We start from the raw sequence: 27005 nt of genomic DNA on the forward strand, positions 1-27005 counted from the left end.
TCACTATACACAGAACATGTTCCCTATAAAATGTACATGTAAATCACTGAAAAGTATAATTTGGTGAACATCTTCTCATTATAGAACATACTAAATCAGTTGGGGTAACAGCTCTCTGTCTGCCTCAAAATATCTAATTATAGCACCCAGTGTCCCTTTTATCTTTCTAACACAAAGTTAAATACTTGTGGGATTCTCTTCTAATATGTATTTGATAAGGCAGAGTTAACAATTTAATATTACTTTAATATATTACAGTTCAGCACAATAAATCAGTTTATTACAGATCAAGATAAATTATTTCTCAATATTTTTTATTAATGGGATGCAAACAAATACTGGATGCTTTTTTTTTAAGGCAGATAACCACAAAATTACTTATCTCTGATAGCATACTGGATTTTATAATTACATTAAGGTGTAAATGGTGTAATATCACAAATACTACCCCTGAAAGAAAACAATGAGGCCACATACAATGATTCACTAGATTGTGTTCAGTAGACATTTATTGAATATGGAAATTACCTGTTGTTCTACCCAATTATCTAGTACAAAGTTTGGCCCACTGTTAAGTGTTCAATAAATATTCACTGAACATACTGATCAGGAAAGAGTTGAGAAGAGATGGGCCCTCTCAGCTTGATGTCAAGTATAATTGGAATCTATGTGGGAAAAAGTGGTTGAAGAAGTGAACTGTATTGGCATGTAAGCAATTATACTCAGATGCCAACAAAGCAAACAATTAAGCAGAAAACACTGGCACCAAAATAAACAAAGGCAAGGTTTGCCAATATTGGGAAAAATGGAATTTTAAGGATCACTCTGAAAAAGCTTATATTGGATCATACTTTTTACTATCCAATTCAGTTTCCTATTCCAATTCAGAGGCACTCTAATAGACTGTCTTCCTGGATATTATGACATCCTAGTTTCCAATAATTTATTACGGAATCAGTATAAACCTAACACAAGTACGAAGTTGAACTTCCTTTTATTTATCCTAAAATGCTTACTTTCAGACTTGAAGGAACTTCAATTATTCCATATAGTTTTACATAATTCTTATCTTTTCAGACAAGAGTCAAAATATTTGTACAGTATTCATACTGCAGCAGCTTTCACTCACCTTAGGTCTCTTGAACTGCCCTTCTTTGGTTCTTTTCCTGCTTTCAGATATTTCTTGAAGTATAGTAAGCAAAACTGTACTGGGTATTCCAGCTGCAGTTTGGACTTAAAGAATGATGTTTGTCAGTTTGGTTTTCTCTTATTCTTCTCTGTGGTATACAGGATTTTGTCTGTTGGATGTAGCAGCGTACTGAGCCAGTTTTTCAAGAGAATAGTACAACAGTCCCAGGCCTTTCCTGAGATGGTTAACTTAATAGCTCATACTCTGTGTGTAGCACCTTTCCTTTCTCACTGAAGCATTATCTCTCATTTTTTTCCTTCTTGCTTACTTGGCTTAAACAAATGCAGAGAAATCTTAAGTAAAAAGAGAGGAGCAGCTGTCAGCCCTCACCTGAATGGTGACAGGATTATTTTACTATTGAGCCCAGGGCCAGACACATCATCTTGGAATGGTGTAACCCCAAATGAGCTTAAACACAGCCTTTAGAGGCACCTCATGAATTAGGATACTTGGAAACACCATGGCTCAACCACAATAGTTCTTCTGATGCTGTTATGTATATCACTTTACAAACAACATATAAGGCTCTAGAGAAGATACTCCAAATTTTAAAACCCAATGCAAGTTAAAGCAAAACAAAACAAAACAAAACCAGGATCAGGCCTTCTAGTTCCACAGAGATTGAAAACAATTTTGATGAGGGCCATGTCCTCAATCGACTGAATAATTCACTGTTATGTTTTGGACAAAAAAAACCAAACAAAACCATGGCCCAGGTCTGGGCTCAAATCCTAGCTCTTGCCTTTTACTTCTTTGTGTCTAAGTTTCCTTATTTATCATTTAGATCAAATAAAAGTTTTGTGAACAAGAAATGAGACAACACATAGCCTTTCAAAAGAGTGTCTGGCACATCATAAACACTCGATAATCAGCTATAATTAATTAAACCATAAAGCATCCATACTACTTTCCCATAGTAATTATCACTTCATACTAACTGCTCACCAACATTCAAAGATTTAGAATCGTGCCTTAAGCTTTTAGCCCCAATACAGCTAGTTTAGGAAGAGACAGAACAGAATTACTGATCCACCAACAAAATATAAACTCACCATCAGATGACCCAATTTTATTTGAATGTGTACCTAATACTACCAAATAAACCTTATGTTACTTAACCCAAGAGGGTTAAAATGAAAAATCATGAAATAAATTTTGATATTACATGTGGAATTCTTAACTCTTAATGTAAAAAATGTAGCTTGCTGGCATTTATATCAACTCCAGAGTGGTGCCCAGTGCAACACTGATTTAAAAGAAAAAAAAACCCTACAGCTACAAAAGGCCATTTTCATTATTTAGAATCATATTTAGTACTATAGTAATTCCAGTTAATCATTATTTCCTTTATTTTGTTTTTATTATAGCATGTTTGCTTAATTTACAGCAAGCAGAAAATAAGCTGTGCCTTATCATGATCCAAACATTGGAGTGTTAAGGGTTGTACACAACATTTATTAAAAAGAACACATAAAAATACCTTTTTAGAAGATTCTATAAGAAAATACAGGGCCCAGTCATGTGGCCTAGCGGCTAAAGTCCTCACCTTGAATGTGCCGGGATCCCATATGGGCGCTGGTTCTAATTCCGGCAGCTCCACTTCCCATCCAGCTCCCTGCTTGTGGCCTGGGAAGGCAGTCGAGGATGGCCCAAGGTCTTAGGACCCTGCACCTGTGTGGGAGACCCGGAAGAAGTTCCTGGATCCTGGCTTTGGATCGGCATAGCATTGGCTGTTGCGCTCACTTGGGGAGTAAATCATCGGCCGGAAGATCTTCCTCTCTGTCTCTCCTCCTCTCTGTATATCTGACTTTCCAATAAATAAATAAATCTTTAAAAAAAAAAAAGAAAATACAAAGTTTAACCCCACAACTTTCCTCTTTTCTAGAACTGCGAACTACTGCTACAATTTTAAATAGACTTTATTGTTTAAACTATACATCCAGAAAAATCTAAAAAAAAATGTGCATATGAATGATTGCATAGCAGAAATGAACATTAACTGCAAATAGTAAAGAAATGAAAGTTAAAAGTACTATCAGATATACAAAGGTTCTAGAATCAATCCTTCAAACACATTCCATAAGTGTCTAAAACCCATCCTTTTCTTCACAAACAGAGCCTGGATTTCTAAAACCAAAATTGGAAAAAGTATTCCTCCTAAAAGGAATCATTTTCCTACAAATTACTTAGATAAGCAAGCAATCTGAGATTTAAAAAAGATGCCAGCTTTATTCTGAAATGAGACTGGACATGTCACTTTATTGCCTTAAAATGACATTTCAGATAAATACTAAAAATTATATACATGGTTATGGGTATTCCTCATGTATAGTCAACCACACTGATAATTAAAAATTGAGAGATGACTCCTGCTTAAAACTAATCCTTGCCCCAAATAATTCTGCATTTGATAGCACTACAGAATCATCTAGAAAATGGGGAGTGTGGTTTCTCATTCCAACTTGCCTCACTTTAGCTAGAACTGAGGTGTGAAGAGTGAGTTTCCCTCACGAAGAGAGAGGCCTGTCTGGATACAAACGCACCTGTTGAGGGCTGTAAGCTAACACTGACACTAGGGACACACATAGAAACCAAATGGACTTTGAAACAACTTACTTTCTCTTAACAGCAGGAAGAATACTAGTCAACAGTGCTACTTAAACTTTAGAGTAACTACACAAGAACATTCTTTGTGTCATCAGGGACCTGCTCAAATTCTAAGGTGAGGTTTTTTTTTTTTTTTTTTTTTTTTTTTTATGTCTGTATGCTCTAAACCTAGAAACAAGAGAAAAAGCAGTGAAGGTTCCATGTTTAGCTAAAACTTCAATAGCCCTGAAAATGCTATTTAACCCAGCTTGGAGCAGGGGTTATTCCCCCAGAGGTGGGTTCACAAAACAGCTAGTTCAAACTGTGTCATAAATAAACTGTCAGTAGGGGTCAGGCCTAGGCATCTTGGTAAGATATAAAGGTCCGCCCTGACCCTACTGTGTCTGAGCAGTCAGTGCTTTACTGTGTCTATTCACTTCTGTATCATTCTGACTTATTAGCAAGCTACAGCTCTAGGTTAACAGTTCCATAAAATATGGATATCAAAGTTCATTTTAATAATACAGTGTTACAAATTAAGGTCAACCAACATCTTTTCACCAAATACTTCAAGCATTAAAAATGAGAATCTTTACAAAAATATAGACACACCACAAATTGGTAGCTGCCCATAACATTAAACAAACTGGACTCCCATGTGTGGCTTCTCAACAGCTTATCTTTTTAATTATTACCATTGCCTAGTACAGGGACAACTAACAAGGGTTTTTTAAGCATCATTGCAACATTGTATTTCTGATAATTTAAGTAAACAAGCTATAAGTAAATGAATGATACATGTCTAAAAATTATCATGGTTTATGCTATCAGTGGCCACTGTTTTAGGACTAGTCCAAGACCTTGATCTAGATTTGGACCTAGACCTAGACTGTGATCATGACTGAGATTTGGATCTAGGTGGTTCCTTTTTCTTTGATTCCTTTTCATCTCTTGAGCCAGATTTATAATTAGATATTATTATTATATTATATTATTATATTATTATATTACATATTATTAGATTTATAATTTAAATTTATAATTTAGAGGTGCCTCTACTTTTGGTGTGAGAGGCAGACCAAGAATGTGATTTAGCTTTCATTTCTTTCTTTGGCTGGGACTTGGACCGTGATCTTGAATTGGATTTACATCTTGAAAAGGATCGATTTTGGTGTTTGAATCTATCATTGTCGGAATGGCTCCTGCTACGGTGAGGTCCTTCTGTCGGTCTACTGTTTCTAGGACTGTAAGATCTTCTACAGTTGTAATCAAAAGACTGACTTCTTGATCTCCTTTCATAACTTCGGCTTCTGGAACGTCTTTATTTGTCATAATCATCATAACGTGAAGAACTGTATGCGTTTCTCCCTTGCTTGGCTTTCATTTGATTTGGTGTCTTCCGGTACCCTGGTGCAAATTGTATTTCAGTCTGACGACCACAAATCCGTTTTCTATTCAGATTATGTAAAGCATCTTCAGCATCTCGACCATCCTCAAATTGAACATAAGCAAATCCTCTTGGACAGCAAGTGTAGAATTCAAGTGGAACATACACATCAACTATAGGACCATAGCCACCAAACTTACACTGCAGATCTTCAGACAAACAGAGATGTGTTGGCGGGGATGGGGGGGGGCCACCACGTTCCTGACAAACAGAGATGTGTTCTCAGGGATGGTGGGGTGCAGATGTGGGGATGCAGGTAGCAGGACATGGCAGTGACAGCAAGAGTCTTGGCCGGGGGGGGCACTAATGGGCTCAGCAAACCATCCTTGGCCCAAGCTCCATTTTATTTATTTTTAATAGCTAAGTAGTATTTCATAGAGTAGATGAGCCATAGTTTCCTTATCCAGACTTCTGCTGATGGGCTTTTCAGATGGTTCCAAGTTTTTGTGATTATTGATTGTGCTGCTATGAGCATAGGAGTGTATGTTGCTTTTTCATGTAACAGGTGTCTTGGGTATATTCCTACAAGTGCTATTGCTGGATCAAATGGTATGCAGATTTTCAGTTGTCTGAGTGTTCTCCATACTGATGTCCATAGAGGCTGCACCAACCTCTATGGAACAGTGGGGTTCCCCTTTCCCACATCCTCACTAGCAATGTGCTGTTGGTGGTTTTTTGTATGTGAGCTATTCTTACTGGCATTAGGTGGTACCTCATTGATGTTTTAATTTGGATTTCCCTTATTACCAGGAAGCTTGAGCATGTTTTGACATGTTAGCTGTTTGGATTTGTTCCTTTGTAAAGTGTCTGCCCATTTCCCACCCCCATTTCTTGACTGGTTTGTTTGATTTGTTCTTTTGGTTATTCTGAAGTTCTTTGTAGGTTCTGCAGATCAACCCCTTGTCTCCTGTGTAGTGTGCAAAGATTTTCTCCCATTCTGTTGGTTGCTTTTTTACTTTGTTGATTGTTTCCTTTGCTGTGCAGAAGCTTCTTAGTTTGATGTAGTCCCATTTGTTTATTTTGGTCTTGATTACTTTTGCTTTTGATGATTTTTCTAGGAAGTCAGAGCCTACACCTAAATCTTGAAGTGCTTCCAACTTTTTCTTCTGAAAGTTTGAAGGTTTCTGGATGTAGGTTTAGGTCTTTTATCCATTTAGATTTGATCTTAGTGTATGGTGAAAGATGTGGGTCTGGTCTATCTTCTTGTTTCTGCAGGCTATCAACCAGTTGTCTGGACAGCATTTATTGAAAAGACCTTCCTTTTCCCCTGGATTTTTGTCTACTTTCTTGTTGAAGATTATTTATGAGCCAGTTGAATTCTAGCCAGTGCCAATGGCTATGGCTCCCTCATCATCATCACTCTGAGAAATCATTGGCTTCTATAACAGAAAAGTCTGTCAGCATGTACAAATTTAGAAAGCAAAAGTGCAAGCAGAGTGCTCTCCAGAAAAGGAAAATTGTGCTTTGTTGTATCCCAAATACTCAGTAATTAGACTGCTCCTGTGCAAATTGAAAAAATTCAGCTTGAGTGCAAAGACTGTTGTTGTGCCCTAGAGTGAATATACCATTCTCACATAAAGGTGACAGATTCTATCAGCTGCTGCACAGACTCCTCCCTGCCCTGCATGTCAGAAATCAGGCTTCCAGACTTAGTTTCATGGAGTACATCATTATCTACTATTATTTTATGGCAGGAACTCATCAAGGAGCTCTCCCATACCTCAAACAGTTCCATAGAGGATCAAGGGAAGAGATAGGAAAAAACATGTATGCCTTGAAATTTAGTGGCCTTGATATGGCAAAACCAAATGTTCCAGTTACCTTTTTGTCTTTTGAAGAGGCATCCAAACCCTCAGCTTGTTTACAAAAGCAGGCCGATTCATAGTTCTTGTACTCTTGGGCATTTCTACTGCAAAGGAATCAGCATCGGAAGCAGCATAACATGTGCTGTGTGCTTTGATGCCATGACACACACCCTTGGGCTCTGGTCTCTGAGATTGGAGATCCTATTGCATCTGAGACCAACTAGACATGAAAGCCTGGGGTTCTTGGCAATGGTAAAGACACTCAATGGGCTTCCTCCTCTGCCAGTACCCTGCATTAGGGCCTGGGGCTAGTTTGGTGATGTACTGCAAATATGGCTTATCTGTAATCTGTCAGGCTCATGATCTGCTGCTCCCAGACTAGTGTAGTGGCTTACAACGAACAGGGTCTAAATCCTGGCCTGCTAAAGACCATCAGTAGTCACCCTCAACCCTAACCCTGGCCTTGCATAGTGGCATATTGGGGTTATGCTTACTCAGTACCCATCAAGCCCATGACCTGCCACTCACAGGCCAACAAGGTGGAGCACTGTGGGTGTGGCCTGCCTAGGACTGTGGCATCAGTCTCCTGGTCTCAGTGTCATGGTGGCAAAGTACTCGTCAGACCCCTAGCCTGCAAAATGCTCTCTGCATTCCTATGTCAGAACCCGGGCCTCAGGCCCCTCAACTAGTACCCTGAATGCTATGGTTGTGGCCTGCCTAGAATAGGTGAGGTTCCTGGCATGGAAGTGTGCTGTGAGTGTGGCCTTGCCAGGACTTGAGATTCCCCCAGCCTGCCCACTCGCTGCTTTAGGACCCTGGTTTCAGGCATGTGGCCCACCTGCTCCATTCAGATGCTTTAATGGCATTGGTACTTCAATCAATGAGCAAGGAATATCATTCAGTTGTATTGTGGCCTTGAATTCTTTCTTCAAAGGTTTGTCTTGCTCCAGATCTGAGAGGAAAATCTTTCAGGTTTTCTTTGCTCAATATTATATAGACTATTGGTTTGTCATATGTAGCCTTTGTAATTTTGAGATATATTTTTTTATACCTGTTTTTTTGCAGAGTTTTTATCATGAAGGGATGTTAAATATTATCAAATACTTTGTCTCCATCTATTGAAATCATCATATGGTTTTTGTTATTCTATTGATGTGATTTTTTACATTGAGAATGTTGAATTATCATTGCATATTTGAAATAAATATCTCTTGATTATGATGCATGGTCTTTATGAGGTAGTTTTGGATTTGGTTTGCTATTTTTTTTCAAGAAATTTTTTCATTAATTACTTTGCATTATGTGACACAGTTTCATAGCCTCTGGGATTCCCCCAACCCCTCTCCGGGCCCTCCCCCCATATTGGATTCCTCCACCTTGTTGCAGTATTACAGTTCAAATTCAGTCAAGATTCTTTTTTTGCACACATAAACCAGGCATTGAGGCCAGCATCTTATTGTTCAGGTGCATTCAACGGTTTCTTGGGGAGACCATCTCTGGTCTGAAGGTAGAGCTGGCAGAATATCATTCCGATCAATTAAAAGCCCCAACACAACATCAACAACAATTTACAACATTTTGATGAGAATTTTTCCATTTGTATTCATCAAAGAACACAGTGGTTTTCTGTTTGTGTTGTACTTTGTTCAGTTTTGGTATCAAATGATGATGGTCTCAAAAGTGTTTGGCAGAGTTCCAGCCTGCTCAGTATTTTGGTAAAGTTTGAAAAATGTTCCAGTTAATTCCTCTTTAAGTGTTTCATAGGATTCATTAATAAACCATCAGGTCCTGGACTTTTGCTTTATGAGAGGTTTAATAACTGGTTAAATTTCATTGCTTGTTATAGATCTGTTTAGATTATCAACATGTTCTTGATTTAATTTTGGAAAGTTATAAATATATGCATCTGGAAATTTGTTGATTTCTTTGAGGTTTTTCCAATATGTTAGCATATAGTTTTTCAAAGTAGTTGCTTATGAGCATTACATTTCAATGTGTTGGTTGCATTCTTTTTCATCTCTAATTTTATTAAATTTTTTCTCATTTTTTGTTAGTAGAAGGCTTATCTTCTCAAAAAAAGCTATTTATTGATCTTATGTATTTTTTAAAACTTAAATTTTATTTATATCTGGTTTGATCCTTATTTCTTGCCTCCAGTTGATTTTGGGTTTTTGTTCTTAACATTTCTAAATCTTTGAGTTTGAACCTTAGGTCATTTATATGAGACATTTTTCTTCTCTGTAATTAAAACGCTTAATGGTAGAACTTCTTCTCTTGAAACTGCTTTGACTGGTTTCAATATGCTGTCTGTTATCACTTATTTCAAGAAAGTATTTGGTTTCCTTTTTAATTTCTTCAATGTCCCATTGATCATCAATGCCTGTTTAATTTCTACAATGTTCTCTTATCACACTGGCAAACGTGAATGATACTTGGGCTTGTGGCACCTATGCTTGTGCCCTGCTAGGAGAGACTATTGCAGATAGGGCTTATAACACCAACACCCCCAATCCCAGGGAGCCCTGCTCCAACCCTGTAGTGTGATACAAAATATACAAGTGATTTTCCCTTAACAGGTATATTTTCCTTTGGGTCCTCCAGATAGATTCCAGTGACATTCAAGGAATTAGTGCCGATTGTTACAGTTCATGTGTTGCAGGGTATAGTGGGTTTCACAGGGTGGGAACCTGATGTTGGGGATAGTAGTAACCAACTATTTGAAATGGAGTGTTACTGTGACAGTGAATTAGTCCAAAGTTTGCAATACTAAAATCAACAGTTCTGATTCCACAAAGCATAGATCAAGCAACTGCTGGTCCTCATTATGCTTGTATGGGTATTACTGTTGGCTTTTGTTTTTGTTTTTGTTTTGCTAGAAAAGTCCCAGTACTGTGATCTAGGACATATGAAGGTAGCATATTCAGGGACTATATACATTTTTTATTGTTTGCTGCCAGTGTAGCTCCGAGAGAATGAACAGAACCCCTTTCTTTTTTATCTCAGACAACACAGCTCTGAGGCTTAAACTCCAAATCCCCAACTCCTGGTTCACATTCTGTACCTCCTGTGATCCCATGCTGTGTTTGCAGTGTTGTCTGCACAACCTGTCTCCCATTTTTGGTTTGAGCATTTCCCATGATTAGGGATAAACTATGTGTCCTAAATAATTAGGTTTTTGGTGGTGCTGATCTTGCTGGAACCTGCTGGCTGTTAGTTCTGACGGCCACCTGGACCTCTTTTAGTGGAACCTGCCAGGCGCAATAGCATAGTGGTTAAAGTCCTTGCCTTGCATAGGCCAGGATCCCATATGGTCACTGGTTCTAATCCCGGCGGCCCTGCTTCCCATCCAGCTCTCTGCTTGTGGTCTTGGAAAGCAGTCGAGGACGGCCCAAAGCCTTAAGACACTGCACTCGCATGGGAGACCCAGAAGAGCTCCTGGCTTTGGATCATCATCAGCCGTAGCGGTCAATTGGAGAGTGAATCATCTGACGGAAGATCTTGCTCTGTCTCTCCTCATCTCTGTATATCCACCTTTCCAATAAAAATGAATAAATCTTTTTTAAAAAGTTTGAGATATACCTAGAGAAATAAAAATCTGCTTGCTTATGCATTCCTCAGATGGCCACAGCCACCAGGGCAGAAACCAACAGCAAGCAACATCATCCAAATCTGTTTTGTGAGAATTGGTAGTCTAATTACTTGGAATAGCACTGCTGCCTTACAGGGTATGCATTAGCAGACACTGGTGTGAAGAGCTGAAGCTGGAATCAAACTTCATGCTCTGATATGAGACATGAATATCTTAACCACTAGACCAAATGCCTACTCTTCTTGTATTATATTTATTTCTGTGTTTTGGTACATTTTTATAAGCTCTCCATTTTGTTTGTCTGTTCCTCTACCCAGCTATCTATACTATTTTTGATGAATTTTCAATTTGGATATGTTGGTACATATTACTCCGTAATACTTTAGAGTATATAACATGAACAATACGTCACTATTTGCTTGTAATACTTATTTACTCACTTTTATTTAGATACACTCTACATAAAAATGTTTTTGTACTGTTTGATGTTTTCACTAATGCGTACATACATGTTGTCCAAAGCACTGTTGAAAAGGAGGTTTTTTTATACCCCCTTTTTTGTAGTTAGTCCTCTAGGCAAGCTCTGCTGTGATTTTTTTTTTTTTTTCTTTCTTGCAACTTTGTATAAGTGTGTTCAAACTGTATAAACACTTTGATAGCATAATGTTTTTGGAAATCATTTGTGTTACCTCTATAAACAGAATTTATATTGTAATTCTTGAGTAGCAGATCATTGTATGATTATAATGTAGATTTTCCATTTTTCTACTGTTGAACTTCTGGACTCTTTCCAACTTTTTACAGTGTGAATAAAGTTGCTAGGAGAATATTTATGTAGGTTTTTTTTTTTTTTTGTGGCTATATGCTTTAAATGTTCCTGGGTGCATTCTTAGTAGTAGAATTGCTGGGTCATTGAACAGGTATATATTTAGTTTGACAAGAAACTTCGATATTTTTGCAAAATGGTTGCATCATTGTACAATTCTGCTAACAATGTATAAAAGTTTAGGTGTCTCTGTATTCTGTCTACATTTAAATTTGGCTTTCTTTTTTTTTAAAATTAGTCATTGTGGGTATATAATGATATTTTGTATGGTAATTTTAATTTTAATTTTCCTATTGGTTATTTTACTGTTTTCTCTCTTTCAGACAGTTCGACATGGCTTTCCTTACCAACCCACAGCATTAGCCTTTGATCCAGTTCAGAAAATCTTGGCTATTGGAACAAGATCAGGTGCTATAAGAATGTATCCTTAATTTGTGGTTTCTTCAGCATTTAGATAAGTAAAATATATGAACAATTAAAATTTGTTTCTTTAGAAATGAGTGACTATTGTAAAAATTCACATTGTAAATTGCATTGGTATATTTTCAATTTCTTAGAGATCAGTATTAATGTCCTTTCTTTAATTCTTACAATTTTTAATTTACCTTTTTTCATAACCAATATTGCTAAAATTATAGCACTTGTATTGATTTTCATAAAAAAATAAACTTGTATTTATTGGTTTTATTTTGCTGTGTTCTATTGTTTTTTGCCTTCTAATTTTTCCCTTTTTCTTACTTTGATTTTGAGTATTTTTGAAGTGACTTATGGTAGAAACAATGATTTTCTTGTAATATGTGCCTTTGGTATTATAATTTTTTGAATTAAACTTATTTTGAAATAGTTGCATTATATTGTATATATGGCATTTACTACATAATATGTACAAATATATATTTACATGTAAATATTTATATATATACACACACATAGTGTAAGAGAAAGTACAGTGAAATTCCATGTCATTCTAACCCATTTCCTCTCAACAACTTGGAAATCACGTTTTTATTACCAAAAATATTCTGTTTCCTATTTATATGCACAGCCTGTCTCTCCAAATCCCCTTCTCTCCCCCTTGACTCTAACATCAGTTAATCTGTTCCTTATTTCAGTAATGGTCACTTCCGTAATTTCATATGAGTATAGTGTTATGTATTGTTTGGCAAACTGTTTTTCAAGTATGTTTCATCCTTAGATGGGTTGGACCCTTGAACGTGAAACAGCATTAACCTTTGATCCAGTTCAGAAAGTCTTTAATTCATCCAATACAGGCTGACTATACACCAGTTGTACGTTCCTTTTTATTTCTGAGTAATATTTAGTGGTATGGATATAACACAATTTAACCATGTGTTTAAACATATTTAGCTCATGTCTCATTTGGTTATTTTTAATAAAGTGGTTTTGAACATCTATATATGCAGTTTTTGTATTATGTTTCATTTTTATTTCTCTGGTATAAACACCCAGGATTGGTAGACCATATGGTAGTTGTGTGCCTTAAGTTTTTCCTTAAGTGTAGCTGTGTGTTACTGAATGAATTCATGATAGGAGAGCACTTCAAAAGTTTTTGAAAAATTTAATGTAAAAGACAAGTGTATTTTGGTGTAAGAATTTTACATGTGTGCAGTTATTTCATAATAAGCATTTTCATGAGCATTTTAAAGAACCTACATATCACAAGTGAAATACAGTACATGCCTTTTTCATATCTGAATAATTTCCTTTAGCATAATATCTTCAAGAATTATCAGCTTTTGCAATGTTAGAATTTCCTTGTTTTTAAGAGATGTTTGTATAAACATTTTTTATCCACTTGGACATTTGGGCCACTTTTGTGTATTATATGATTGTTTTTATCTGTTGTAATATAAATGCTACTATGAATATGTATTTTTAAAAAATCCCTTCTGGACTTTCATTTCAGTTCATTTGTATATGCACCCAGAAGTAGAATTGCTGGAGTACTTTTACTTTGTATTTTTAAAAAACCACCATAATGTTTTCTATGTTGGTTATACATTTTACACTTACGCCAGTTTTAATTGTCTTTTGATGTGCAATAATTTTAAATAATTCATGAAAATCTGGGTTTATTTTGCCCAATGTTTTTGGTATTTTATCTGAGAAATCTAATGCTATGAAGTTTTTGTCCTGTATTTTCCTTTAATACTTTTATTGTTTTATCAGTTTTGAGTTTATTTTGCGATGTAATTTTATTAAGTACAGGTCTAATTTCACACCATTTTTGTATGTGTATCTAGTTTTCCTAGCACTATTTATTTAGAATCCCCATTGAATGGTCTTGGTGCTATTGGCAAAATTAATTAGCTATATATTGGAGGGTTTATTTATGGGATCTTTATTCTGTTGTTCTGCATGTCTGTTTTCATAGCAGAATTAGTGTTTTTATTATTATAGCCTTGTAATTTTGAAACCAAGACCTGCAAGTTCTCCAACTTTTTTTCCCCTATTTTCAGATTGTTTTGATGCTTTCAGATCCCTTATAATTCCATATGAATTTTAGGATGAATCTGTATCTTGGCAAAAATATCATTGGAATCCTATTTTAATTTATTTATGGAAAGGAAGATGGTAGGGATAGGAAGAGAAAGAAGGCAGAAAAAGATCTCCTGTCCGCTTGCTTGTTTCTCACCTGCCTGTAGTTGTGGGATTGGGTGCCAGGACTGCTCTGATTCTGCCTTGTGGGTGGCTGGAAGCCCACTACTTGAGCCATTGCCTCCTACCTGCCAGAGTGTTGATGAGCAGGAAGCTGGAACCAGAACTTTAATTCAGATATTCTGATATGAAAAGAGGACGTCACAAGTGGCATCAGAATTGTGATGTTAAATATTCATCCTATGTTATTAAAATGTTAAAAGAAATCATGTTAGATTTGTGGATCTTTTGGGGTAGTATTATTATCTTTTATAACTATTTAAAATTATGTAAATGGGACAGATTTAATGTATTTTATATATACATTTTTAAGAAATAATTCCTATTTCTCTCACTCCCCTCCCTTACTTCTGCTTCCCTCATCCTTTTTATTTTTTCTTTCAATTTTTGCAATGATGTGTGCTTTCAACTTTCTTACAAGCATGTTCTTCTACAAATAATGAATTCAGTAGATAGTAAGTAGAAAGATCACTGATCCTCAGGTTATACACAGAGCCTATAAACCATAATGACATTCTAACAATGTGAAGACTCCAATCCATGAAAATAGTGCTATTTTATTTATATCTTTTATTTTAGAAACCTTTTACAGTTTTATTGTGTATGCCTTTTACTTCCTTGGTCACATTAATTCTAAGCATTTTATTATCTTTGATATATTGCCTGTGGAATTAATTCCATAATTTCATTTTCAGATTGTTCATTATTGAGACACAGAAATATAATCTATCTTTATGTGTTAACCATAGGGCATTTTTTTAAAAGACAGACTTAGAGAGAGAAACAGAGAAATAGAGATCTTCTACTGGTTCACTCCCCAAATATCTACAATGGATTGAGCTGAGATAATCCAAAGCCAGGAGCCAGGAGCTTCTTCTGGGTCTCCCAAATGAATGTAGGGGCCTGAAGTTCTGAGCCATCCTCTTCTGCCACAAACAGGGAGCTGGATCCCAAGTGGAACAGCCTGGACAGGATCCAGTGCCTCTATGTGATGCCAGCACTGCAGATAGAAGCTTAGCCTACTTACTATGCTACAGTGCCAGTCCCTAGAAAATGTTTCTCTACTGAATCCATTTTTTACCTTTTAGTAGTGTTTTTGTGAAAACTTTTGTATAAATATATAATCTATAGATAGTAATAATTTCATGTTTCCAACTTGCATGTTTTTAAAAGTATAATTTTATGCAGTATCATACCATATTTTGATACATGTTTATATACTTTAATTTCTAAGCAGTGTAAACATACCTATCTTCTCAAACATTTAAACATTCTCCTGATGAAACCATTCAAAACACAGACTTGGTATTTAAAGTTCAGAACAATTTGATCTTGCCAGAGAAAACTTTATACTTTCTCATCCCCAGATTCTGGACTAGCTTATTTTCTAATTCTATTGCTACTGGGTATCCACCCTATTCTATTACTATTGTGCCTTTTAAAGTTTAATTTTTTTAATGCAGAACTTGGATTTTATGCATTTCATACATATAGTACCAGGAGATAATTCCACTTCTGTCACACTTGCTTCCTCCCAGTCTCCTCCCCTAACTTCCCTCTCTTCAGGAGCTTTTTTCTAAGACATAATTCTCTATATTTACAGGCTTCCCTTTTAACAAATCCTAACTTTGAACAAGTAATCAGTAGAAGATCCATTTCCACAGAAAAAGAGCCCAAAATGATACTCGTATCCCAAAATGACAGTTTCATTCCTATGCATTTTTTATTCTGTCTTAACTGCCACACATCAGAAAAAAACATTTGTGTTTTTGAGGCTGGTGTTTTTCACTAATGGTAATTATTTGTACTTGTGTGCACTTTGTTGAAAACAACAGTATTTTATTCTTATAGCTGAGTAGTTCCTTAGTGTATATACATCATATTTTTAAAAATCCAGTCCAAAATGATACACATCTGGGTCGATCCTGTATTTTGTGTTTGTGATTTGAACTGCAGTGACAATAGGAACACATATAGTTCTTTCAAATGTTGATTCATTTTATTTGGGTAAATTCCTAGGAATGGGATGGCTGAGTTATATGCTACATTTGTTTTCAGATCTCTGAGGACTTTCCATAATGTCTTCTGCAATGGTTATAGTAGTTTACATTCCCACCAAAAGTGGATTATAGTATCTTTTCCTCACATTCTCCCCAGAATTCATTGATGTTTTTGAGTTTTAGACAATAGCCATTCTAATTAGGTGGAGTGAAACCTTTCTGTTAGTACTTCACTGATGGTTAGTTATTCTCCGCATATTTTCATGCGTCTGTTGGTCATTTGTATGTCATTCTCTGAAAAATGCCTGATCATGTCTTTTGCCCATTTTGTTTTTTTTCCTAATTTATTGTTTTAATGATTTTTTTTTTCAAAGCAGTTTTACTGAGAGAAGGAGAGGCAGAGATTTCCACCTCCTGGTTCACTCCTCAAATGGCCATGATGGCAGGAGCTGAGCCAATTAGAAACCAGGAACTAAGAGCTGCTGCTTGGGTCTCTCCACATAGGTGCAGGGACCCAGAACTTGAGCTCTCCTCCTCTGCTTTCCCAGGACATAATCAAGGTGCGGGTCAGGAGTGGAGTAGCTGGAGTTGGAACCAGTGCCAATATGAGATTAGCCGTGGAAGATTAGCCTGTTATGCTACCACACTGGCCTCCTTTTACCCATTTAACAATTGATTTGTGGTGGTGTTGAATTTTTCTGAGCTATTTATAGGTCCTGCATATTTTCTTATCAGTTTCATTGTTTACAGATATTTTCTTACATTTTTCAGTTCCTTCTTTGTCAATGCCAATGCTAATGTCTTACATAGTTTCTCTGAAGTTTTTCTCTAATATTTCATAACATCAGGTCACAGATTTAGATCCTTGATCCATTTTGACTTGGTTTTTTTTAATAAATTATATGAACTATAAGAATCAGATGTATTTTTAAATCTACATAATGCTCTTTATCTCTTTTTACACTTTTTGTTAAAATCTATTTTTCCAGATGTTAGAATGGCTGCACGTGCCCGTTTTTCTTTCTGTTAGACTGAAATATCTTTTTTCCATCTTTTCACTTTCAGGCTGTTGTATCTTTATTGGTTAGGTGTATTTTTCGTAAGCAGTGAATAGGTGGATCTTGTTTTGTAGATCATTCGGCCAAACTGTATAATTTATTTGGGTAATTTAGGGCATTCACATTCAAGGTTATTATTGATAAGTAACAACTTGGTCCTATGATTTCTTCCATAAATATTTCTATTGTTTGCTTTAGATTTCCTTTATAATTTTACTAGATTACATGCCTTTGTGTTCTTTCATCAGAGTGATTATCTTCTGTTTCTGTGTATAGCATACCCATAAGCATTATTTGTAATGTTGGACAACTGCTAACAAATTCTTGAATCTCTGTTTTAGAAGGCCTTTATTTCATCTTAATTTATAAGTGAGAGATTTTCTGGGTACAATATTTTAAGTTAGCAGGTTTTTTTTTTAAAGAAGATTTATGTGTTTTAAAGGCTAGTTACACAAAGAAGCAGAGAGGAGAAACTTCCATGTGCTGGTTTACTCCCCAATGACCACAGCATCTGGGGCTGGGCCACATCAAAACTGAGACAGGAAATTCCTTTTGGTTTCCCATATTGGTGGAGGGGCCCAAGCACTTGAGCCACCTTCTGTTGCTTTCCCAGGTACATTAGCAGGGAAATGGCTAAGAACTGGAGCTCCTGACATACAAACCAGCACCAAAATGTGCTGCTGCCTCTGATAGTGGCTCGATGCCTGCCCGAGTTTCTTTTAGGACATTATGTCCTAGCCAAGATGGTTAGTGATGGGAAATCACCTATTTGTCTAGTTGGGGTTCCTCCAAAAGTAATCTGGCATTTCTTTCATGCCCATTTTAGAATCTTTTCTCTGTGCTTTCTTGTGGAAACTTTGATCCTAATGTGTCATGGTGCAGATATTTTCTAATCGTGCCTGTTAAGAGCTCTACAGCCTTCCTGTATTTAGCTGCCACTTTCTTGATCCAAATTAGGAAGGGGTTTCTGCTGTTGTTTCACTGAGTGGGTCTTCCAATCCATTCTCTTTCCCCAATTTAAGGAACTCCTAAGATATATTTGGTTGCCTAGTAGTGTCTCATAAATTTTAAGCATTATTTTTTAGCTTTTCTGTTTGCTTTCTTTCAATCTTTTTGTCTAACTTATATATTTCCAAGATTTCTCTTCCAGCTCAGATATGGTATATCCTACCTTACTGAGTCTGTTGTTGAAGTTTTCCAGTATGTTTTCTATTTGACATTGAGTTCTTCATTTCTTATATTTCAGTTTGACTTATCTCCAGCATCTTGGATCTCACAAATTTTCACCCATATAATGTATGGATTTTGTTATCTCATAATTGAGTAGTTTTATGATTTTTTTGATTAATTCTCAATCATTTCTTCAATCTCTTCTTCACATTCTAATGTTGAAATGTTGTGTTCCTTTTGGAGAGTCATATTGTCTCCCTTGTTCTTGTTTCTTGTATTTCTGCATTTCTTTTTAGGAGTTTGTAGAAGCAGTCTTCTCTGATGTCTTTTCTCTGTATGCATCAGTGGCTTAGTGCAATGACTGCTTCTTGGGGCACATAAAGAGATCCATGCTGGGTAGGGCTAGGTTAGTGCTTAATGGTGACACCTGTGTTGGGCATTTAATGTCCTCTGTTGTCATCAAGGCAAGGGTTATGATCACAATTGTAATGGGCTCACCTCCTCCCTTCCAAGGTGATCAACACGTGGGCTCCTCCCACACTGATATAATCTCTACCCACATAAACAACCAAAAAGATTTGTGGGGTTCTCAGTGTGAGCATAAAACCTTGAAGTAATCTGCAGGAAATCAGAGATCTGTGAACTTCTGGAACTGGACACAGTGATTGCCTAGAGACAAAGCTACATGTCATGTACTATCATGTAGGCATAGAATTCCCCCAAAGTGCAAGGCCTCTACAGTCTTCGGGTGGAATCCAGGCACGCTTATTGGGAGTTGGGGAAAAGAAATGTGCTCTTGGTCTGTGCAGTATTGCATTGAGCCTTCTACCTCCATGTCTGTAGGCTGCTAATGTGGTCAGTAAGGTTTTTGACTGTGTATTTTCTGTGTCACTGGCTGCTGCTGTCTGCTCCCCGCTCACTCTTAGAAGCTGACATCCCGTCCAGCACCTAGCCGTGGAGTCATTTGTAATGTTCTTGCTCACTGCTGTGTTTTTGCAATATTCACGCTGTTCTATGGTGTGTTTTTAAATTTTTTTTCTTTCTGTAGTTCTGCACACTTCTGTCTGACTCTTTTCCTTGGGAATGTACTTCCTTTGTTTTTCATCTACTAACTTCTGGTCACACTTTTTTTTTTTCCTCTTCAGCTATTTTGGGAACTCTTCCACCCTACCTTGAAAGTCTGTCTTTTGTAGTGAGATGGATTCCACTAGATATCATTATGAGTGGTGGAATATGCTAGTCTGAAAAAAACTATTTTGTTGGGTGCAGCACAGTAGCCTAGTGGCTAAAGTCCTTACCTTGCATGTGCTGGGATCCTAAATGGGAACCAGTTCTAATCCCAGCAGCTCTGCTTCCCATCCAACTCCCTGCTTGTGGCCTGGGAAAGCAGTTGAGGACCACCCAAAGCCTTGCGAACCTGCACCCGCATGGGAAACCTAGAAGAAGCTCTTGGCTTCTGATTGGCACAGCTCCAGCTGCTGAGATCACTTGGACAGTGAATCACCGGGCGGAAGATCTTCACCTCTGTCTCTCCTCCACCCTGTATATCTGACTTCCCAATAATAAATAAGTCTTAAAAAATGTTTTTTCTGATATGGTAGTTAACACAGAATACAAAAAAGTTATAAGAATGAAAGACATGATATAATCTCATTTTAGCCCTTGTTCAGTCACATGGAATTGTGGTTTTCTTATTTATTATTTATGATTGATGGTGAATGGTGAATTAAGCCTGTGATTATAGAATGAATTGGATTTATGTCTTTGTAGAAATTGAGGGAATAAAAGGAAGGGAATGTGGGAAGGTATTTGAGGGAAGCAGAGAGATAAGTTGGTTATCCTCCTTCAATTGTTCCTGTAAATTGCATGAAATCTGTTCTCTTTGTATTAATAAACATTTAAACCATCTCAAAATTAAATAGAATTCATTCAACTGAACACCTTTTAACTGTGAAATTAAATCCATTTGCCTTCAGGATTAATATTACTAAATAAGAACTAACACCTGCTGCTATGTTGATTGGCTACAGATTGAATCAGCTCTGTTAATGAATTTGGTGGTGTCGAGTTTTTTCATAATGTTTACTTTTCCTGGAGGATTCCCTTCAGAAATTTTTGTCAGGCAGTTTTGGAAGCCATTTATTCTTTGATTTTTTGCATTGTCTGGTAATGTGCTATTCTACTTATGTTTTCATTTTTATCATTTTATGATACCAGTCCATAGACTCTGGGCTTCCCCCTCTCCCTCCCCAAGTCCCATGCCCACCCCCTTAGTTCCACTATATTACAATAGTTTTATTCTTTATAAACAGTCACAATCCATCATTGTAGGCATGGACAATGGCAGAGTTCCAGCGTCCAATTGTCAAGATATAGTTAATAGTTTCATTGGGAGTCCATCTTTGATCTGGAAGTAAAGATGCAACTGCATTGTATCCTCATGTGCGGATATGATAGTCTCCATTAAATAGTTACTATGCGTCCCCTTAAATGTAAAGCCACAAAACAAAATCAACAACAGGAAGAAAAACAGAAATTTGCAATGCCAGGAAGTTAACTAGCATGCTACTACTGAATGACTAATGTGTTGCTGAAGAAGTGAAAAAGAAAACCAAGAATCTTCTTAAAGAAAATGATACTACTGTATGATCAATGAGTCAGTTAAGAATGAGAAAAAGACTGTTGAAGAATTTAAAAAGAAACCCAAAGCATCAAAACTTAATGAGATACACCTTCCACTGATATTTGTTGGTGGGATGTGTCTGCTGAGGGAACACATAGGTGGGTTTTATTTTTTAATCCAGTCTACTAAGTGATATTTGATTGATGGAGCCTTTTAAATTCAGGATTGATATGAATAGGTGGTAATTTGGTTCTGTCATTTTAACAATGAGTTGTTCATTGTTTGATTTGTCTTCTGTGGTTATTATACTGTGGTGTTCTTCATGTTTGCCTTTGGTTTTGGTGAGTGCCATTCCTTCTGTCAAGAGAACATTAAGTATCATTTGGAAGAGGCACATTGTTTGAGGATTTTTTTTTTACTGTGGGAAAATTTTCTTTCTTTTCAAAGACAAAGGAAAACCTTGCAGGGTATGTTATTCTGAGCCAACAATTTTTTTTGCTTTTAGAATCTGGAATATGTTACTCTGTTTTGTGGCCCATAGAGTTTCCAGTGAGTGGTCAGCTTGAGTCTGATTGTCATTCCTCTGTAGATCAATTGATTTTTTTCATGTGCACATTGAAGGATCTTTTCCTTATGTTCAACTGAAGAGATCTCGAGTATCATGTGTATTGTGGTGAAGTTCACTTTTAGTCAACCCTGTGTAGAGTTCTGTGCCCATCCTGTATTTCATTGCCAATTTTTTTCCTCCACATTAGGGAAATTTTCCTTTATTATTTCATTGAATACATTTTAAAACACAATTTCTCCTTCTGCACCTTGTAGAAGTCCCATAACTCTTATATTTGGTGTTTTAATAGTGTCCCCTGATTCTTGCATACTTTTTTAGCTTGACCCAGCTCTGCTTCCAACAGTTTATTTCCTTTTTTGACAAGAAATATCTTCTAATTTTGAGATTCATTCTTCTGCCTCCTTCTTTTTTATTATTGAGACTTTCCATTGAAGTTTTAATTTACTCCATTGTCTTTTGTTTCTAACACTTCAGCTTGATTTTGTTTCAGTGTTGCTCTTTCCTGTTTGACATATTTCTTGAACTCTCCTGTAAATGCTTCTCTTTGATGATTAGAAGCTTTATATCAAGTGTTTTGTATTCTGTATCTTCCATTTTCTCAATGTATTCCTCAGTTAGCTCTGAGGTTAAAGAAGGTTTTGCTCTTTTGTAGGCGAGTCCTCAGTAATATTCATTGTGTCTGTCTCTTCTCTTCTTTTGCTCTTCACTATTGTACTTCTGGTTAACAGATTCTTCTCCTTAGCACATGTTTCTAAGGTGTGTCACCTACACATCTAGAGTTCAATTTTACTTATTCATTTGGTACCTGGTTCTTTGTTTGCACTCTGGAATCTTGTGTTTGGCTTCGAGCATGGTCTCTGTAACCCCAACTCCTGGTTCACATTCTGCACCTCCTGTGATCCCATGCTGTGTTTGCAGTGTTGTCTGCACAACCTGTCTCCCATTTTTGGTTTGAGCATTTCCCATGATTAGGGATACACCATGTATCCTAAATAATTAGGTTTTTGGTGGTGCTGATCTTGCTGGAACCTGCTGGCTGTTAGTTCTGAGGGCCACCTGGACCTATTTTGTTCCATCGGATGCCAAGGTCAATATTTTTTTCCCTGTGTATCAGTCCAGTGCTGAGTTGGAACTGAGAGCTCCCAGCTTAGTGTATGTGCCACTCACTTTCCCTACAATCTCAGTCTTTGCCACACTCTGTAATATGGTGCCTGGTGTGCCTCTGGCGGAGTTCTGGGTCTGCTGGCCATTAGGTCTGGAGGCTACCTGGACCTATTTTGGTGGAACCTGTAGGATGCCATTTGAGTGCAATTTACTGAACTAGAGATGAGTGTGCTCCCTGCTTAATACATCCTCAATCCTGCCCCATAGTCTTGTTCTCCCTATACAAAATGGTGCCTGATGTGGTGCTAGTGGGGTCTGGGCTATGAAATTCACCCTATTCCATCACTGCCTGTTTGGTGTCTGCTGCTCTGTCTTTGCTCCTGGTCCAATCAAACAGACCAGCAAGATAGGAATTTCTTTGCGTTTACCTCCTGAGCTCCCTGAAAACTCCCCTTCCCACCTGGCTGCTGGTGGAGTTCCAGACGCAAGTGGAGTTCAGATTATTGCTCACGGAATGCCACTGGGGTATTTGGTCACTGCAACACTACACCTTTTTTCCACTGCTTTGCTGAAGGTGCCCCTCTGCTGTCAGCCTCTCCCCTCCTGTCTCCTGGAGTGTATCCTTTCTGCTTCACCCTAGTGGAAGTTTCTCTATTTTGCTCTGTCCTTATTCTGTTCAGCCATCTTGATTTTCCTGTGTTATTCTACTTCTAAAGGATAGCTTCACTGGGTGCAATAATATTCCTGGTTTGCAGGTTACTTTTTTCCTTGAAGACCTTAAATAGATCATGCATATGTCTTTTGGCCTGTGATTATTTTGGTGGTGAGTCTGCTGATCGTATAATTGGTTTTCCAAATATGTAACTTCACACTTTCTCTTACTATCTTTAGGATTCTCTTTTTCCTTGAGTTTTAACAGTTTGACTAAGATATACTTGGGAGGTTTATTTTTTTGTTTGAATCAGCTTGAGGTCGTTTGAGTTCCTATATCTTATGTTCATATCTTTTTTTAAAATTGGGAAATTTTTAACTTATTTCATGTAGTAAAATGTCTATGCTGTTTTTTCCTTTGGGAATCTTATAATTGAATATCTAAGGATTTAATTGTATCTCTTATTTTTTGTATGCTTCCTTCATTTAAAAAAGTTATTTTATCTTTATTTCTTCCAGATTATTTCAAATATCTTATCCTCCAGACCAGAAATTCTTTCACCATCTTGTTGTGTTGTATTATTGAAGCTTTCAGTTGAGGTTCTTTTTAATGACTTCACTCTCATTTTTCTCATTCATGTTGTGTTTTGTTTTCTCATTGCTTTACGTGACTAGCCACATTCCTTTTGTCACACATTGAGTTTCATTATTTTGAATTCTGAATCTGTCGTTTACTTGTTTTACATCAGAATACGATGTATTTCTGGAGAATTCTGATATTCTTTTTGCGGTGTTGTACTTCCTTGCATTTCCATATTTCTGTGTCTACACATTGACATCTGCCTATATGGCATAATAATTCTTCCCACTTTATGGAGTGAGTTTATTTGAGAGTTTTGGTTTATACTTATCTTGTTCTTTTGTGTTTGGTTCTTGGTGAGCCCAGAAACATAATAGCTGGATAATTTCTTTTTAATCAATGTCACCGTTTAGTTTCAATATCACAGTTATATAGTCTTATCTGTTTATGGAAGTAGAAGGATAGTTTTGATTTGGAAGTGGGTTTTCCAGCCAGTCTATCTTTAGTCCCCACAGAGTTGGGTGTCACTCTTGCAATCCAGTTCTATGCCAGCCAGAGCCTCGTTATTGGTGCTGAGGGGTTGTTACCCTGGCCCATCATGCAACTGAATGTTTATGGCACTTATAGCACAAATAGCAGTATATCTGTGATTGTGAGATGTGGGTGGATTATTTCTCAGGTTCTACTGACAGAGTGTGACTGGTGCAGGAGTTTATGGGAAAATGTTATTGGTGGTCACCAGACAGAACAAGAGCAACACTGATACAGCTCTGCATATAATAAAAGTGGCTGTAATTACTCCATATATTTTAAGACCAATATCAAGAATCCTGGATCTACAAAATCACACATTTCAATGCTTGTGTTTCAATTTAAATTATCTTCTAATTTTCTGTTAATATTTCTCAACCTCTGTTTTATTTATGTATACCATTAGGTGTCTACATACTGTATATTTTCCCAGTCATCTGCCTGTTATTGACTTTTATTGTAATTCCATTATGTTAAGAAAATATACTTGTAGGATCAGAATTCTTTTCAATTAAAAATTTTTTTTACAGCTATGTCTGTGGTCTAACTTGATAAATGTCAAATATGCATTTTAAGTAAAATGTGTTCCTATCATTGTTGAGTGGGTTCTTATATAAATGTCATTTATGTCAAATTGATAGCATTCACATCTTTTATATTGTACTGATTTTCTATCTACTTTGTAAAGGATAATGGCATTGTATAATAGAATTTTGTATTCTACCAATTTCATCAGTTTTTGTTTCATGTATTTTGAAACTCAGTTTACAATCTTACATTTCTGAGTATTAACTCCTTTGATGAATTAATGCTTTTAAGATTATGAAATAAATGTCCCTATTAATATTATTGATTCTTAAATTTGAAATAGTTAGAGTATTTTGATAAGTTTTAACATGTATTTTTTCTATATTTTTTATAGTTGAGAAATTTTTTTTGTTCTAATATAATCTCTGCCTTTAAAAATGCTCTTGATTTTTTTATATTATCAATGGATACTTATCTTAACAAAATGCTTATTTTTAAGAAATGTGACTATTTCTGTTTAAATCTTTTAAATTTGTCAATTTTTTTAACATATTGAATATGATTTGTAGATACAGTTCTAAGAACATAATGAAATTTTCTTTGTGCACTCTTTCTATGTTCCACCACCTTCCTTCTCCATTTCTTTGTCTTTTTTTTTTTTTTAGTTTTTGACATAACATTTTGAATTCATATTATAAGAAAGGCCCAATATTTTATCCAATATAAGGTTTAGGAAGAGCAAAAAGGCCCTAGTTTAGTAGGAATACAGACAATGAGTATAAATAATGACTGAGTAGAATATTGAATGTTTCACCTATTTACAGTTGGTTTGTCATATATAACCTTTGTAATCTTGAAGAATGTTCCTTCTATATCTAATTGTAGAGAGATTTTTAAATCGTCAAAGGATGTCGAACCTTACCAAATGCTTTTTAGTATACATCTGTCGAGGTGTTCATATGGTTTTGTTCATTTTTAATAGAATGTGATTTATGATATTTGCTGATTTAGGAATGTTGACCCATCCACGTATTTTTTGTGATAAATTTCACTTGAGCATTATGTGTGATCTTTTTGATGTGGGTTTGGATTTGACTTGCTATTGTGTTGAGAATCTTTGCACATATGTTCATTAGAAATGGAGGGCTGTAGTTTTCATGTCTTGTGTCATGTTTGCTTGTTTTGGTATCAAAGTAATGCTTGCCTCATTAAAAAAACGTTTGGCAGAATTGAGTGAGGGTGCTAAAGTTCTATGAAATTCTCATATTTGAATCTCCATGTCTCTTTCAAGATCTTGGAAGTTTTCAACTATCATTTCATTTAGCACATTATTAGTGCTTTTTTCTTTTCTTATTCAGAATACCTATGATATGAATATTTGTTCATTTACTAAGGCCTTTTATTTTACATAGGCTTTCTTCAATCTTAATTATTTTCTCTATTTTTGTATGATTGGGTTATTTAAAAGTTCTTGGTCTCAAGGTCAGAAATTCTATGAAATATAGCATAAATACCTATATAAGTATGTTTAACATTATACTTCTGAAGTTTAAAATATCCAATACTGGTTCATCATTACTTGAAGCTGACTGGAGATAAAAGGGCAGGGATGGAAAATTATGCTCCAGCACTTCTGACTTATTGCTTGCAAAGAATGAGCTTTAACAGCTGGAAAATCAATCAAGTGCTGGTAGTTGAAGGTGATCCTGTTTACCCAGAAATTCTGAAAACAGAAGGGATGTGGTCAAGATGCTGGCAGCATCTGTTACAAGTTCTTACCTTTAGTCACTTGGTTATTCCTATTCCTCAAATTTACTTCATCCATGGCCTTATTAGTACAGATAATATTTAGTAACATCTAAAACACAGCAGGAGGGTTTAGTGGCACAAACTGTAATTCTCTGATGTTACAGTTAATTCTATAATCAGATTAGATATTTATTGTCTTTTTCTACCATTTATTCTAGAATTCTTTATTTCAACTGCAACCTTTGCTTGTTTTGTAGTAATTCACTTGGATAATTTCTGCTTCACTTTTCAAGCTGCTTTTTCTTGCAGTTGTTTAAATGTT

At 36.1% G+C, this 27005-nt stretch overlaps 1 protein-coding gene and 1 pseudogene across 5 annotated transcripts in view; one reads left to right on the forward strand and one right to left on the reverse strand.

Annotated features, from left to right (window-relative positions):
- The window catches only part of LOC121167251 (syntaxin-binding protein 5-like), a 252185-nt gene that overhangs the window by 36113 nt on the left and 189067 nt on the right, over positions 1-27005 (forward strand). For all 5 annotated transcript variants that reach the window (XM_040996671.1, XM_040996674.1, XM_040996673.1 and 2 more), the window contains exon 2: positions 11766-11863. In XM_040996671.1, the coding sequence (XP_040852605.1) occupies positions 11766-11863 (98 nt within the window). The remainder of the gene's footprint in view (positions 1-11765; positions 11864-27005) is intronic.
- LOC121167254 lies at positions 1173-6957 on the reverse strand (annotated as a pseudogene).

Source organism: Ochotona curzoniae, unplaced genomic scaffold (assembly GCF_017591425.1).
Source record: "Ochotona curzoniae isolate NIBS_2020 unplaced genomic scaffold, NIBS_Ocur_1.0 patch355, whole genome shotgun sequence".
NCBI classification, from domain to species: domain Eukaryota; kingdom Metazoa; phylum Chordata; class Mammalia; order Lagomorpha; family Ochotonidae; genus Ochotona; species Ochotona curzoniae.